This window comes from Betta splendens, chromosome 15, assembly GCF_900634795.4.
Source record: "Betta splendens chromosome 15, fBetSpl5.4, whole genome shotgun sequence".
Classification (NCBI taxonomy): Eukaryota; Metazoa; Chordata; class Actinopteri; order Anabantiformes; family Osphronemidae; genus Betta; species Betta splendens.
Genome location: NC_040895.2, coordinates 18,721,786 through 18,737,458, shown reverse-complemented (window position 1 = coordinate 18,737,458; position 15,673 = coordinate 18,721,786). Strand labels below are relative to the sequence as shown.

Genomic DNA, 15,673 nt, shown 5'->3' with positions numbered 1-15,673 from the left:
AGAGGGCGTAGCGAGAGGGGAGCAAACCTGGACCAACACGAGGTTTCTAAGTCTCATTTATTGGGTTCGATAACACACAAACACACTTTAACCACCAAACTCTCTAGACCATAAAATCTCAGTGATTTGGTTTAAATATAAATTCATGCGTCTGATCTTTGCTTCCTGTTTTTTTCATGGACGTTGACGTAAACGACGACGTCGCTGCAGACTGAACTGATCCCAGTGCAGCGGGGAATGTCCTGTTTGTACAAGCTCGTTCGTTTTTCATTAGCGGTTGACGCTGCACGTTCGTTTTACGTCTAATGTCACCAGGTTTGATTTGGTGTCTGATGCTCAGAAGACACGGCGCAAACGAGCAAATCAAAGCCACGTTGACGTGTTTCTGCTTTTCAGGCAGCAGCTGCTTCTCTTCCACTCACCACTCGAACAGATGCTACTTGTGCTTTAAAATTCTCTAGGAAGAAAATACTTAACATTTGTTTTACTCCAACAAATATACATTAAACATTTAGTTTATCACAAATTCAACAAAATAATAATTATATTTTTGTTATCGTTGTCTCTGCTTTAATCTTCTTCCTCTGGTTGTTCGCCAGGCTTTGACTCATTTTACCTTTTCATCTCTGTCAACTCAATTTGTCTCTAATAATCCCAAAATACTTAGCTAATTATAAAAATAAAATACACTTTTTATTTTAAACATTAAAAACATCACTTATTATTCATAGGGTATATATATATATATATATATGTATATATATATATGCGATAGATTGTTTTAATTTGTTATTGAGACCTGGTGGATTTTTTTTAATTTGCTTTATTTTAACAAATATTAACCTGTTCTATGCAAAGAATCTAATTTAGTTTATTAACCAAGTGCCAGTTCACAACAACAGTCTCGTCTCAAGGCACTTTGCAAAAGTACGTTTAAGACCAGAAGACAAAGGAATTAAAACCCAACTATTGCCTTGATTTATGGCTTTTACACAGTAAGAGCTTAGCCTTAAAAAAATCTGCCTCTCTCAAAAACCAAAATTCAAAACATCCCTTTAGCAGCTTTGTAGAAATGCTCTCATCCTGCTGCAGCTTTTACTGATGACCTGTTTTTATTTATAACTCATCCCCAAAGCGAAGACTCGCCTCCCAACTGAGCATAAAACCTCCATTTATCTCCAGTTTGTCTGTGTCACCTCATTACTTGTCTTTACTTATACATTTGTATTGTCTGATACGTGATGTTCCATCATCTCTGTACATATATTTTTATAGTCTTGTTGGGCATGTATTCAATATTCATAAAATAACTGGTTTCTTTTATTTAGTCTGCGTCACTACTCAGTACAGGAAACATCTGATTGGTTAAAATCAGTTTTGGGAGATCTGTAAGATTTAAAAAGTCTGGTGAATTTTAGCTGCTAACTAATTGGCCTTTTAGAAAGTAGGTTTTTAGTGGATGGACAGAGGAAAACCGTGATGATGTCAGGAAGCAACGTCTCTGGGGTTCATGACATTTCATCACTGAATAAACCTTTACTTTTCTCTTAGGAAACTGGGATCACTTCAGTGGAACTGTCTGACTGAGCTCAGGAAGTCGCAGGCAACAAACCAGGTGACACAAACACACATTTGACACATTGCACAACAGCTAATATACGTCTGTTCATTCACAGGCTTATTGAAGCAGAAGTGGTGTTCCAGTGTAGTTTCATTATGATGCGTTGCATGTTTCATGTGTTTAAAGCAAAAAGCAGCAGCAAAGCGAAACAGCTTTTTGAGTCAACATTCTGAGTGTAGCACCAGACAGTATGAAACGTGATGGACACAAAAACAGTACAGCATATGAAACCAGACCGGTAGAAAGATCAGGAAGGCACTTGAGTGACACGAGCTCCGACCACAGACACAGTGAAGGCGAATGAGATGAAACATGGCGTGTGTGTAAATGTGGTTACGCTTCTGGACCCATAAAGAAACAAACCTGTTCATCCTCTGTCTCGAGTCCAGCACATGAATAATTAATTCATTGAAACCTTTTTGATCCCACACTGTGGAAACTGATCTGCTCCTGTGCCCGACCCCTGGAGGAGCAGTGGGCAGCCACAATGCAGCGCCCAGGGAGCTAGTGCCTTGCTCAAGGACACACCTGGTGCCAGAGGTGCGACTCAAACGCTCTGCTTTCCAGGCTGACGCTCTACTTACTGAGCTACTTATAAAGAACCCAGTAAAATGGTCATAGGCGTCCAGCTCAGTTCACCCGTGGCAGCTTTTGCCACGTAGACACATGATCTACTATGTTTCAGCTGCACTGTTGTAGAACCAAGGTCCATTCATCAGTCTTACACCGACTGGTAAAAGTAACTCCTGACCCTTGAGGGGCTCTGACAGTGTGACATCAAATCTGTTTGAGCTGTGCATCAGCAGAACCACTTTCACAGCAAACACTCAAATGGTTTGTGTGAGGAAAAATACTTCGTGGCCCCGGTTTGTTGTCATTACTGTGTAACTAGTGAAGATGTCGTTTCATGAAGGTTTTCTCTTTGTTCCTTGTTGTAGCTGCAGGTTGTCCGCTGGTGCAGTGGCTTCGAGGGAACAGGATGGAGGCTGGTGGTCTCCTCCCAGTCCAGCGAGGTGCTCCATCACAGACGGCGTCTTTGTTTGAATCTTTTCATGCTTTGTTGCCACAGCACCGTCCGGTGGTTCAGGGTCGTCTCAGTTGCCTCTGGACACACTGGTAGTGTTGTTAACAAGCTTTGGGTCAAACGCTTGCGATGGCAGGAACCTGTTTACAGACATCTCCACACGAAGACACTGGAACACAGACACAAACTGAACCTGAAACAGCTTTTTTACAATACTTCACGTTCACAGTATGTGATGGAAAACTGCCATGACTCTGTAATAATGCAGTAGTTCTACTCGGTGCCCGTCGTGGGAGAATTTGCGTCCACAAACTGCCCTGATGTCGTCAGTGTGAGCAGTGAAACCAGACTGATGTTGGCTAAACACTGTCAGAACGTCTGGATGTGAGCGGCTCGTTTACCTGCAGTCGTCTCCTCCTGTGCTCATCACATACTTGTCGTCGTGGGAAAAGCGGATGTTGGTCACATGAGGCGAGTGGCCGAGGTAGCGCTTGTGTTTGGCCTGCAACCAGTCAGATGGTTAACGTGTCACTTCACTAATTCACACAATAAGAATTATCCAGCAGATTTGGTCTATTGCTGGTTTTCACTAAAAGTTTCGGGGTGCAGTGTGTTTTACAGGATAAACTGTGTGTCTACAGGATAAACTGTGTGTTTTACAGGATAAACTGTGTGTTTTACAGGATAAACTGCGTGTTTTACAGGATAAACTGCATGTTTTACAGGATAAATGCATAAACAAATACGAATACACGCATATAGACACACCTAACATCAAACGCTAAGCTAATCGCTAGCTAAATAAACAATGTACACGTTCAAATATCATCAGACAAAGTCCATATTACTGGTGAACTGATCCCATTTTCTGTTATTTCCTGGGAGGTTACTCACTCACTCTGTTACTCTCTAGCCCTCCCACAGAGCTGGTCGGAAGTCATTTATAGGGGGCACCATTTGGTGACGTTATTTATTGCACCAGGGCCAAGAAACATCAGCCATTTTCACTGTATTCTAGTCCTGTCATCTTGTGTTGGTGTTTTTAGGCTAATTCAATAGATTCTAACAAGCAAAAAGACACCTCACTGGCCACAGTCAGTTGTTGCTAGGAGGAGATATGGCTGCACAGACACCTGCGCCCCCTAGTGGCCTGTACAGCGACAGATTTGGACACGAATAAACACCTTCACATATGTTTCGATTGGTAGAGGTAAGTGGAGGCTTCTAGACCAGGCTTCTAGTCACTGAGAATAAATCTGTAAAGACCAAACTGTGGGTGACTCACAAACTTCTCTGTGCAGGGGAAGTCGAAGAGTTTGACTAATCCGAAGTCGTCACCAGTGACGACGTTCACGCCGCTGTGAGACACGCACGCACAGTTCACGTCGGCTTTGTCTGCACTTCGGGGCCAAATCCCCAAAACTTCATGTCCCAGGATGCTGTGGGAGAAACGGACACAACATTTACAAAGAGACACCAGTTTTATGTATTTGAAAGTGAAGATGAGCGTGCGTCACCTGGTCCACGTTGCCCAGGTGATCCTGTCCACGACGCTCTGGTCACTCACCAGCTTCCCTGATGGAAGCTCGAACACCTGACGCTTGTAGGCTGCTGTGGACACCTGCAGAGATGCCACACATGGGGTCAGTGTCCATACATCCACCGTACCACACGTACTGTGTCCAGCTCAGGTAACGGGTCAGTGGTTCTGCTCGGAGCAGGTCTGGGGTCTGGACCCTTCCTGGCGTTGTGGTACCTGTATATGATAGCTGTCGGCAGAGAAGTCGAGCTGCAGGATGAAAGCTGGGATGTCGCTGCAGTAAACCAGTCGGTTCAGACTCGGGCCTCCGCTCACGTCATACACGTCCACCGTGTTCTCCACAGAACCCACCGCCAGCAACCGCCGGTCCGGACTGAACCTGCACGGGACACAAGCAGACGAAGCAGAGGTCCTTCATGATGCGCTGGATCAGAAGCTGAACACGCCGGGCCTGGCCTCCTACCTGATGTCCTGGATGGCGGCGCTGCGGTCACGTTTCTTCACCCACACCTTGAGCGAGTTTGCGAGGAGGACGAGGAACTCGCCGTTCTTCATCCCCACTGCCAGCATGTCCCCGTCGGCGCTGTAGCTCACACAGCGGGCAGCGTGGCCCACACACACCTTGTTCAAGAGTTTCTAGAGAAAGACGAGCGTTTAACACGGTCCAGCTTCTGAATGAAGTCAACAGCGGCTCCTGGGCTCTAGCCGGCACCTTGTCTGCGAGGTCCCACAGCCGGATGGTGGCGTCGTCGCTGGCTGTGACGCACAGGTCCTTGGTGGGATGAGCCGCCAGGCCCCACATCTCCCCCCGGCCGTGGCTGTCCAGCAGGATGTTGGACGCTGCGTTCTTCTCCCCGACCTCGATGATCTCCCCGTCCTTCGTCCCCACCAGGATCTTACCCTGAGGAGGAGGAGGTGCTGATGAGGAGCGGGTGGAGAGGGGGAAGACGGCGCGCCATGGTACTGGTCGGTACCTTGCCTCTGCAGACGGAGCGGACGCACTCCACCTGCTGCCCTGTCTCCAGCTGGAACGCTCGGCAGCGCTTCATCTCCTGGTCCCAGAGCTTCACGGCGCCGCCCTCCTTGGTCCTGACACACAGTCACACACGCTAACGGCGCCGCGCTGCCGCACGGAGCTGAGCGTCACGCGTGTCGGGTTACTCACGGCCTCTCCTTGCCGCCGGTGACGATGAGCCCGTCCCTCAGGGTGGTGTACATGGTGAAGACCGGCCCGGTGTGGGCCTTGGCCACCAGCCTCAGCAGGCAGTGGTCCCGCCACACGTACACGTCCCCGTTGATGGCTCCAGTGAAGGTTAAGTTGTTCTGCAAACACACACAGAGTCATCCAAAGTCACATCTGAACTGAAGCCCTCAGTTCTGGACCCGAGTCTTACAGCTCCGAAGGCCACCGACAGCATGGTCTGCATCCGGCCGCCCTCCACCGTCCCCACCACGCCCTTCTTGTACATCAGCGCACCTCCGGCCAGCGCCCAGAACTTCACGTGTTTGATTCCCACAGATACAAACTGGGAATCTGAATCGGGCCGGAACTCTACAACGAAGATCCGGTCTGGGTGTCCGGCTGTACTGCACACTTTGGATCCTGCACAGGAGGCGGCGAGTTACTCTGGCTGTTTAGTTCTTTACATGTGACGGCCCCAGAGGCGTCTGTCATGCTGTGAGTCAGTCTGACCTTCCTGCCAGCGCCACACTGTGATGGTGTGTTCAGGGTCCACTCCGACCGACAGCAGCAGCTTCCCTGTGGCGCTGAAGTTAACGTAGCCGACGCCTTTAGCGTGGGGACACCGGAGGATGGACAGAGTCTGTTTACTCATTGCATCCCACACGTGAATGGACGGAGTGCTGCCTACATGGGATCAGCAGAGAGATGCTCTGATGGAAATGTGAGAAGAATGGAGACAAAACCAACAGCACAAGCCAGAGAAGGTAGAGGGAACAATGCAGCGTGCAAACACCCTGAGAACCAGACCAGCACCACGGACGCCGCGCTACCGGACTTTCCTACTCACTGACTGTTGTCAGGTGTTAGCGTTTCAATTTAAGGGATTTCAAATAAGTTAATTATCAAGAGAATGGTTCCGTTTCAGGAACGGGGAGAACAAGCATGGATGGATTATTAACAGGCCACAGGTCCAGAAAGACACAAACAACAACAGAGCAACTAAAAGATGCCAGAGCACTGAGGAGATGCAGCACTCATCCACACCAAGCACCAGGACAAGCAAACCAGTGGCACGTCACAAGAAGCAGAACCACCACAACGGAGAGACAGAACACAGACGCCTCTGAATCTGTGGCTTCACTGGTACGAGTCCATCCATGAGCTGGGAACAAGCGTGTCTGGCTTTCAGGCCTAGCTCCTTTTACCTGGGAGGTCACTGGTGTCACCTGAGGTGAAAATGAAGGCAGCCCAACACAGAAACAAAAACAACAGAAAATGATTCAAAGGCCAGTTTCAGCCAGTTAGAAAGCTGAAAGCGCCGTGTAAAACATAGATGAACACAACGAATGAGGAGCTCCACCACCACCACACGTTCTGTCTACATTTCACATCCCAACGTGTTTCCCTTCCTCCAAAACTAGAGACGAAGCTCTGCCATGTTAACTAATGGACTGGTGGAAACTAAAGCAGGCAGGTTACAGAGGAAGCAGAGGTTAGCAGAGAAACTGGCTGCCATGCACACACAGCTGCACGTGTGGGCGCCTCACGCCGCCCTACCGATCTGCCCCGTAGCCATGACGTTCTTGTATTTCGGGTGCTGGTTGACCGTCAGACACAAGATGTCGTCGGTGTGTTCCACGTAGAAGCTCTGAGTTCCTGCAGCACAAGCAGACACATGAATGCATCACGCTGAGCTCCCAGCAGTAATTCACACCATTGCGCTGCACTATGTGCAGGTGTGTTGCCGTGGATACCGGTGCTGAAGCTGTGGACGATGGCGGTGGCAGCAGTGTGGTAGACGATCTCAGTGCCGCCGTTGAGGTAGTGCAGGTTGTTACGACAGTCAAAGCCCCGGAAACCAAAGACGTGGTCTAAAACCAGGTCCTACGGAGGAACAGAGAGAGAGACGGTAAGAAAGAGGAGGACCGAGAGGAAGACAGACAAACAAAGAGAGAGAGACAGAGACAGAGACAGGCCGACCTCAACAACTCTCTTCTTCTTTGAGACGTTGTTCTTCTGGAGTTTTTCTGGCTGTGGCGCTGCTCGACTCACCGGAGGCCTGAAAAAATCAGTTCGTCCAATCGGTCAACAGAAAGGACCCGGGTCAGGAAGACAGACGGGTGGACGCACGTCAGTGAGACAGTAGGTCTGCACAGTCAGACACATGTTCCTTCCTGCAGGGAACGGGTAGAAACATTGTTTCCCGCAGCCTCAGGCTTTAAAATGTGTGGACACGTTATCCTACAGTAGGAATCAGTCCAGAAGAAGCAGCTGCTCGCCCTGATACAACATGTGGTGCAAAGCAGTGTTTGTAGAGGTGGGACAGGCGTTACCGCGCTAACGTAGCTAGCGCTACTAGCTTAGCTGACAGTGCTGCACCAGTTTCCCTCGACTGTAGATCAGAATGATGTGTAATGATCCTATGAACCAGAGAACTCCCGACTTGGCTTCAGATGCAGGAACACAATGGATGATGGGAGAGAAACGTGCAGATCACCGGTCGCTTCCACAGTGAGTATCAGGTCGTACTGACTGCCTCCAGAAGAATGCAAGTCAAGAGACATCAGAGATCAAGAGGAAGAACCAGAGATGCTCAGTCTCCAGCTCAACGCTACCGACTACGAACTCACACAAACAACTGAACCACACAAAGCCCAAACTCTGCGCACAACAAAGCTCACGCTGCTTAAGCTGCTGCTGAGTGAAGGCAGAGCTGCAGCTGATGCCTGGAGGCCGCGCTGCCTTCAGGCGCCTGAGGACGGCGTGGGCGCTGCACGCACCTCTCCTCCGCCGCCGCCGGCTCCTTGGGCTGCTGCTGAGGCTTGGTTCCTCTCATCTCCCTAATGCTGCCAGCCGACATCTTGGTGGTGTAATCCACGGCCTTCTCTCGGGCCACGTCGCTGTCGTAGCCTTGGAACACAGATCACGTTGGGTTAAAACTGCTGCTCCAACAAACATCTGGCAGATGCGGTGGTCGGGGCTTTGTGTGGGAGCAGCCGTCGCTGAGGGCGAATGCTGTCCAACCCGTTTCCTGTGTGATGCGTTCGGTCCGAACCAGGCTCCGACTCACCTCCGTCCTCCTCCACGTCGTCATCCGACTCCTCGCTGTCCACAGGCGGGCAATTGTCTTGAAACAGAGTTTGTCCTCCCCCGCGCTCCCGGGTCCAGACCATGAGCGAGGTGTCGGCCCCGCCCACCGTCAGCAGGGTGCCGTCGTCCTGAGCCCAGCGCACGTTGCTCACCTGGGCGCTGTGGCCCACGTAGCGCTTGAAGCGAGCGTACTGGCCCTGAGGGGAGATGGGGCGGATGGTGAGGCCGGGGGGGGGGGGGGGGGTGGGGGGTGGGCTGTCGGAGCGCGAGTCCTACCCTGACGGGGAACGTGAACAGCTTGAGGAAGCCGAAGTCGTCTCCGGTGGCGAGCAGCGCCCCGTCTCTGCTCAGACACGCAGCGTTGACGTCGGTGATGTCGCTGTGCGTGGGCCAGATGCCCTCGCAGCTCGGGCCCAGGACGCCGGTCCAGCTGGCCCAGTCCACGCGCTCCAGCTGCACACAGGTTGAGCCGCGGCGTTGACACCAGCTCCGAGATCAAAGGTGCACACGGGTTCAACGCACGCACCTCAGAGCTCCTGATGGTTCGTCTCTTCCCTCTTGGGGCTTCGAAGAAAAGCTGCTCTTTGGCTCCTGTGTTCACCTGCAGCAGTTTACCTGCAGCGCACAAACACACATGGAGACGCATGCAACGAACACACACGCAGGTTTAGCTCTTGGTAACAATGTGTTCAATGTGTGATTGATGAACTTCTTGGCTTTGAATGTGACCTCGTGCACGTATCGTGCGTTACCTTGAGTGTCCCAGTCGATGTGAGTGACGTAGCTGGAGGCTCCTTTACAGATTCCCACTCTCTTGCTGCTCAGCACGTTGTACACGTCCACGAAGCCGTCATGAGACGCCACGGCCAGGAACTTCCCAGAGTCTGAGAGGGAGGAGGCAGGAAGAAGGGTTGGAACCGAAGAGGGGAGGAGTGTGTGTGTGTGTGTGTGTGTTACTCTGTGTGTTTGTCTGTTACCGTGTGTTACTGTGTGTGTGTGTGTGTTACTGTGTGTGTTTGTCTGTTACCGTGTGTTACCGTGTGTGTGTGTGTTACTGTGTGTGTGTGTTACTGTGTGTGTGTGTGTGTGTTACTGTGTGTGTGTGTTACTGTGTGTGTGTGTGTGTTACTGTGTGTGTGTGTGTGTTACTGTGTGTATGTTACTGTGTGTGTGTGTTACTGTGTGTGTGTGTGTGTGTGTGTGTGTGTGTGTGTGTGTGTGTGTGTGTCTGTTACTGTGTGTTACTGTGTGTGTTTGTCTGTTACCTTGTGTTACTGTGTGTGTGTGTGTTACTCTGTGTGTTTGTCTGTTACCGTGTGTTACTGTGTGTGTGTGTGTGTGTTACTGTGTGTGTTTGTCTGTTACCTTGTGTTACTGTGTGTGTGTGTGTGTGTTACTGTGTGTTACTCTGTGTGTTTGTCTGTTACCGTGTGTTACTGTGTGTGTGTGTGTGTGTGTGTGTGTGTGTGTTACTGTGTGTGTTTGTCTGTTACCTTGTGTTACTGTGTGTGTGTGTTACTGTGTGTTACTCTGTGTGTTTGTCTGTTACCGTGTGTTACTGTGTGTGTGTGTGTGTTACTGTGTGTGTTTGTCTGTTACCTTGTGTTACTGTGTGTGTGTGTTACTGTGTGTGACTCTGTGTGTTTGTCTGTTACCGTGTGTTACTGTGTGTGTGTGTGTTACTGTGTGTGTTTGTCTGTTACCGTGTGTTACCGTGTGTGTGTGTGTTACTGTGTGTGTGTGTTACTGTGTGTGTGTGTGTGTTACTGTGTGTGTGTGTTACTGTGTGTGTGTGTGTTACTGTGTGTATGTTACTGTGTGTGTGTGTTACTGTGTGTGTGTGTTACTGTGTGTTACTGTGTGTGTTTGTCTGTTACCTTGTGTTACTGTGTGTGTGTGTGTGTTACTCTGTGTGTTTGTCTGTTACCGTGTGTTACTGTGTGTGTGTGTGTTACTGTGTGTGTTTGTCTGTTACCGTGTGTTACCGTGTGTGTGTGTGTTACTGTGTGTGTGTGTGTTACTGTGTGTGTGTGTGTGTTACTGTGTGTGTGTGTTACTGTGTGTGTGTGTTACTGTGTGTGTGTGTGTTACTGTGTGTATGTTACTGTGTGTGTGTGTTACTGTGTGTGTGTGTGTGTGTGTTACTGTGTGTTACTGTGTGTGTTTGTCTGTTACCTTGTGTTACTGTGTGTGTGTGTGTTACTCTGTGTGTTTGTCTGTTACCGTGTGTTACTGTGTGTGTGTGTGTTACTGTGTGTGTTTGTCTGTTACCTTGTGTTACTGTGTGTGTGTGTGTGTGTGTGTGTGTGTGTGTGTGTGTTACTGTGTGTTACTCTGTGTGTTTGTCTGTTACCGTGTGTTACTGTGTGTGTGTGTGTTACTGTGTGTGTTTGTCTGTTACCTTGTGTTACTGTGTGTGTGTGTGTGTTACTGTGTGTTACTCTGTGTGTTTGTCTGTTACCGTGTGTTACTGTGTGTGTGTGTGTGTGTGTTACTGTGTGTGTTTGTCTGTTACCTTGTGTTACTGTGTGTGTGTGTTACTGTGTGTGACTCTGTGTGTTTGTCTGTTACCGTGTGTTACTGTGTGTGTGTGTTACTGTGTGTGTTTGTCTGTTACCGTGTGTTACCGTGTGTGTGTGTGTTACTGTGTGTGTGTGTGTTACTGTGTGTGTGTGTGTTACTGTGTGTGTGTGTTACTGTGTGTGTGTGTGTTACTGTGTGTATGTTACTGTGTGTGTGTGTGTTACTGTGTGTGTGTGTTACTGTGTGTTACTGTGTGTGTTTGTCTGTTACCTTGTGTTACTGTGTGTGTGTGTGTTACTCTGTGTGTTTGTCTGTTACCGTGTGTTACTGTGTGTGTGTGTTACTGTGTGTGTCTGTTACCTTGTACTGTGTGTGTTTGTACTGTGGTGTGTGTTACTGTGTGTGTTACTCTGTTACCTTGTGTTACTGTGTGTGTGTGTGTTACTGTGTGTGTGTGTTACTGTGTGTGTGTGTTACTCTGTTACCTTGTGTTACTGTGTGTGTGTGTGTGTGCGTGTTACTGTGTGTGTGTGTTACTCTGTTACCTTGTGTTACTGTGTGTGTGTGTGTGTGCGTGTTACTGTGTGTGTGTGTGTTACTGTGTGTGTGTGTTACTGTGTGTGTGTGTTACTCTGTTACCTTGTGTTACTGTGTGTGTGTGTGTGTGTGTGTGTGTGTGTGTGTGTGTGTGTGTGTGTGTGTGTGTCTGTTACGGTGTGTTACTGCGTGCGCATGCGTGCGTGCACGTGCCTGGTGTGAAGCGGACGTCAGAGACGGCCTCGCGCCGGTGGTGGAAGCTCATCAGATCCTCCAGCGTGTCGGCGTTCACCACCATCACGCCGCCGTCGCTCAGGCCGACCGCCAGGGCTTTGCCATCGGGAGAGAAGGCACAGCAGCGTCCGCCTGCAAACACACAGCGTGATGGAGCGCAGCGCTGTGGAGCCGTGGAGCCGCCGCGGCGCCGCCGCCGTGGCCTCACCTCGCTTCAGCCGGCGCACGGCCAGCATGCGGTGGTTGGCCGACGTCTCCCACAGCCGCAGGGTCTTGTCGTCGCTGACGGTGGCGCAGACGTGGAGGAGGGGGTGCGGAGCCAGGCCCCACACCTCACCCTCCATGTGACCCTGCACACACGGGACCCGTTACCCAGCAGCCTCAGCGCATGGCAGAGGCCCAGAGGCCTCCTCACCATGGCAACGGGTACCAAACCACAGCATCAGACAACAGAACCAACAGAACTGGAGCACAGGCTCCAGTCAGAGGTCGTCACAGACACACAATCGGCCCAGAAACACAACTACAGACTGAACTAAGAATCCCATGTTTACTTTACTCCAACACCAGCTTCATCACTGCACCAATGTTGGTGCTGCTGGATGTAAACTGACTGTGTGAATCCACCGGAAGCCTGGTTCCGTTGGTCTGAGCTCAGGCTAGTACTAGAACCCGAAGGCTTGGCTTCATCACATACCTGCACCAGCAGAGTCATGGGTCCCGTCTTGTCAATCTCTAGAACTTCTCCATTTTTGGTTCCCACCAAGATGTGACCGTGTCCCAGAGTGATGGCTCTGATGGACGGGTTGTCCTCCAGCAACAGGCCTGGGCCACAGGAACACAACTGTCTGTGAGCATCGGGTCAGCGTGAACAGAACACAGCAGCAAGCGCCTCCTATGACCCTCAACACAACAGCAGCAACAACAACTATAACAAAGGCAGTAAGTACAGCACGCTGTAAACAAACGTGGTTAAAAGTTATTTAACCTGTGAAACACATGAATGTCACATCATCTATTCTGTTTCTGTCTGTTCGGAGTTCGGGGCTCTGCTCTTCGCACCTTTGGAGCTCGGGGACAGAGCTGCTCTCTTAATGGCGTAGGTCTTGAGGCAGCGATCGAACATGTCGTCCCACAGCTCCACCACCCCGTCCTTCCCGCCCGTCACGAAGCCCTGAGGAGACATTGTGTTCGATTACAGACACCAGCGACAGGAGCTCAGATTCCTCCTCCCTCTCCACCTGCAGCTCTGTTTTACGTTCAGTCTAATCAGAGAAGCCACTTCTAGCTGAAGCCCTGAACGTCTCATTACAAACGTCCAGACACCGGCTTCTATCTTGCCACGCTTTTTAGTTCTAACAGGATCTCAGACCTTGTCCAGGGAGAACATGGTGAACACGGGTCCATCGTGGGCTTTGACGGTTTTCAGCAGCAGCGGTTCCTTCCAGATGTAAACGTCTCCAGTGGCGGAACCAGAGAACACCAGGGCCTCGCTGCGGCCGTAACACACCGACATCATGGTCTCTGGACGCCCGACGCTCCTGAACACACCACGCTTGAAGGTCAGACCTCCACCTGAGGGACAGGAGGAGGATCATGCAGTATCAGAAAGTCAGTGTGAGGCAGCGTTGCGTAACGCTGGATCCAGGAGGAGTCAGGTTCTATTAAACTGACACACATGTGTTTCTGCACAAGATGGAGAGATGGATCTTTGCATCTTTCATGCAGACACCTGTATTTTCCTGGATGTTTTCATAGAAAGTCCTCATTGTGAGTCCACAACTCTCTTGTTGTGCTTCACCATATGTAGTTTTACCTGCGTGCTGCCAGAACCTGAAGTGTTTGATTCCCACAGTGACCAGTTTGTCCATCAGCATCGGATTGCACTTCACCACAAAGATCTTCTCCATGTGTCCCCTGCGGACAGCAGCGTCAGGTCACGTCCTCCCACTTACACTAAGCCAAGCTGTTTCTAGAACCTTATGAAAACAAATGCTTTACACTTGTGTGACACATTGTCAAACAGCACTTACTTGGCCGTAGCGAGTTTCTCTCCTCTCTTCCAGTCCCAGACTATGATGGAATGTGCGTCATCGAGCCCCACTGACACCAGACACTTTCCATCAGCTGTGGTGAACAAAACATCAGCAGCTGAACTTCAGAACCCCGGTCTCTGTGGAGCAGCGGTTCTAAATGTTCTACTTCCAGTGAAGGCAGACTCAGTGTGTGTGTGTGTGTGTGTGTGTGTGTGTGTGTGTGTGTCTGATGCCACAACCTTCATTAGCCTCAAAGCTAACATGCGTTTGTGTCTGATGTTTGTCTGCTCCACCACAACTAAGACCCAAGTACCTGAGAAGTCCAGAGCACAAACTCCTCTCTGATGAAAGCCTTTCAGGAGCGACAGACACTTCAGAGTCTGGATGTCCCACACGTGGATGGCCGGGTCCCGGCCCACCTGCAGGACACGTCCACGCATCAGAACACGTCCACATATCAGAACACGTCCACACATCAGAACACGTCCACACATCAGAACACGTCCACACATCACAACACGTCCAAACAACAGAACACGTCCAAACATCACAACACGTCCAAACATCAGAACACGTCCACACATCAGAACACGTCCACACATCACAACACGTCCAAACAACAGAACACGTCCAAACATCAAAACACGTCCAAACATCACAACACGTCAACGCATCAGAACATGTCCAAACATCAGAACACATCTAAACATCAAAACATGTCCAAACATCAAAACATGTCCACACATCAAAACACGTCCAAACATCAGAACACGTCCAAACATCAAAACACGTCCAAATATCAGAACACATCCAAACATCAGAAGACGTCCACGCATTAAAACACGTCCACACATCAAAACACGTCCAAACATCATAACACGTCCAAATATCAGAACACGTCCAAACATCATAACACGTCCAAACATCAGGACACGTCCAAACATCATAACATGTCCACGCATAAAAACACGTCCACACATCAGAACACGTCTACACATCGGAACACGTCCAAACATCAGAACACGTCCAAACATCAGAACACGTCCAAACATCAAAACACGTCCACGCATCAGAACACGTCCAAACATCAAAACACGTCCACGCATCAGAACACGTACAAACATCAAAACACGTCCAAACATCAGAACACGTCCAAACATCAGAACACGTCCACACATCAGAACACGTCCACATATCAGAACACGTCCAAACATCAGAACACATCTAAACATCAAAACATGTCCAAACATCAAAACACGTCCAAATATCAGAACACATCCAAACATCAGAACACGTCCACGCATTAAAACACGTCCACACATCAAAACACGTCCAAACATCATAACACGTCCAAATATCAGAACACGTCCACACTTAAAAACATGTCCACACATTAAAACACATCCACGCATCAGAACACGTCCACATATCAGAACACGTCCAAACATCAGAACACGTCCACGCATCAGAACATGGCCACATATCAGAACACGTCCAAACATCAGAACAGGTCTAAACATCAAAACATGTCCACACTTAAAAACATGTCCACACATTAAAACACGTCCATGCATCAGAACACGTCCAAACTTTAGAACACAGTCACACATCAGAACGTGTCTAAACATCAGAACACATGCGTGCGTTTGTGTGTGCGTGCGTTTGTGCGTGCACCTGTCCTGTAGCAGCATAGTCCTTCAGTGGGTGGATGCTGAGGCTCAGGATGTCGTCGTCGTGGCCCAGGTAGAAGCGCTGGCTGTGCAGCTGGCGGTTGTAGACCACGCCCACCGCTGCCACGTGGTACAGCACCTCCCCCCCCTGCGTGTAGAACAGGTTGTTCCTGCAGTCGTAGCCTCGATACCTGCGCACACCATTCCATCAGTGA

General features: G+C 49.8%; 1 protein-coding gene across 5 annotated transcripts in view; it reads right to left on the bottom strand.

Annotated features, from left to right (window-relative positions):
• Positions 1-40: 40 nt before the first annotated feature.
• The window catches only part of LOC114841982 (echinoderm microtubule-associated protein-like 6), a 30,109-nt gene continuing 14,476 nt past the window's right edge, over positions 41-15,673 (bottom strand). For 4 of the 5 annotated variants that reach the window (XM_029127332.3, XM_029127334.3, XM_055502667.1 and 1 more), the window contains 29 exons: positions 15,463-15,649; positions 14,102-14,207; positions 13,786-13,879; positions 13,569-13,669; positions 13,125-13,327; positions 12,815-12,926; positions 12,450-12,577; positions 11,961-12,102; positions 11,732-11,884; positions 9,211-9,342; positions 8,985-9,073; positions 8,735-8,911; positions 8,439-8,655; positions 8,149-8,278; positions 7,349-7,427; positions 7,123-7,252; positions 6,926-7,024; positions 6,574-6,594; positions 5,879-6,052; positions 5,580-5,788; positions 5,351-5,508; positions 5,160-5,274; positions 4,898-5,086; positions 4,649-4,821; positions 4,402-4,564; positions 4,163-4,266; positions 3,931-4,084; positions 3,047-3,147; positions 41-2,814 (listed from right to left, as the gene is read on the bottom strand). In XM_029127332.3, the coding sequence (XP_028983165.1) occupies positions 2,790-2,814; positions 3,047-3,147; positions 3,931-4,084; positions 4,163-4,266; positions 4,402-4,564; positions 4,649-4,821; positions 4,898-5,086; positions 5,160-5,274; positions 5,351-5,508; positions 5,580-5,788; positions 5,879-6,052; positions 6,574-6,594; positions 6,926-7,024; positions 7,123-7,252; positions 7,349-7,427; positions 8,149-8,278; positions 8,439-8,655; positions 8,735-8,911; positions 8,985-9,073; positions 9,211-9,342; positions 11,732-11,884; positions 11,961-12,102; positions 12,450-12,577; positions 12,815-12,926; positions 13,125-13,327; positions 13,569-13,669; positions 13,786-13,879; positions 14,102-14,207; positions 15,463-15,649 (3,865 nt within the window). In that variant the 3' untranslated portion in view covers positions 41-2,789. The remainder of the gene's footprint in view (positions 2,815-3,046; positions 3,148-3,930; positions 4,085-4,162; positions 4,267-4,401; positions 4,565-4,648; positions 4,822-4,897; positions 5,087-5,159; positions 5,275-5,350; positions 5,509-5,579; positions 5,789-5,878; positions 6,053-6,573; positions 6,595-6,925; positions 7,025-7,122; positions 7,253-7,348; positions 7,428-8,148; positions 8,279-8,438; positions 8,656-8,734; positions 8,912-8,984; positions 9,074-9,210; positions 9,343-11,731; positions 11,885-11,960; positions 12,103-12,449; positions 12,578-12,814; positions 12,927-13,124; positions 13,328-13,568; positions 13,670-13,785; positions 13,880-14,101; positions 14,208-15,462; positions 15,650-15,673) is intronic. The other variant, XM_029127333.3, reaches the window with a different exon arrangement.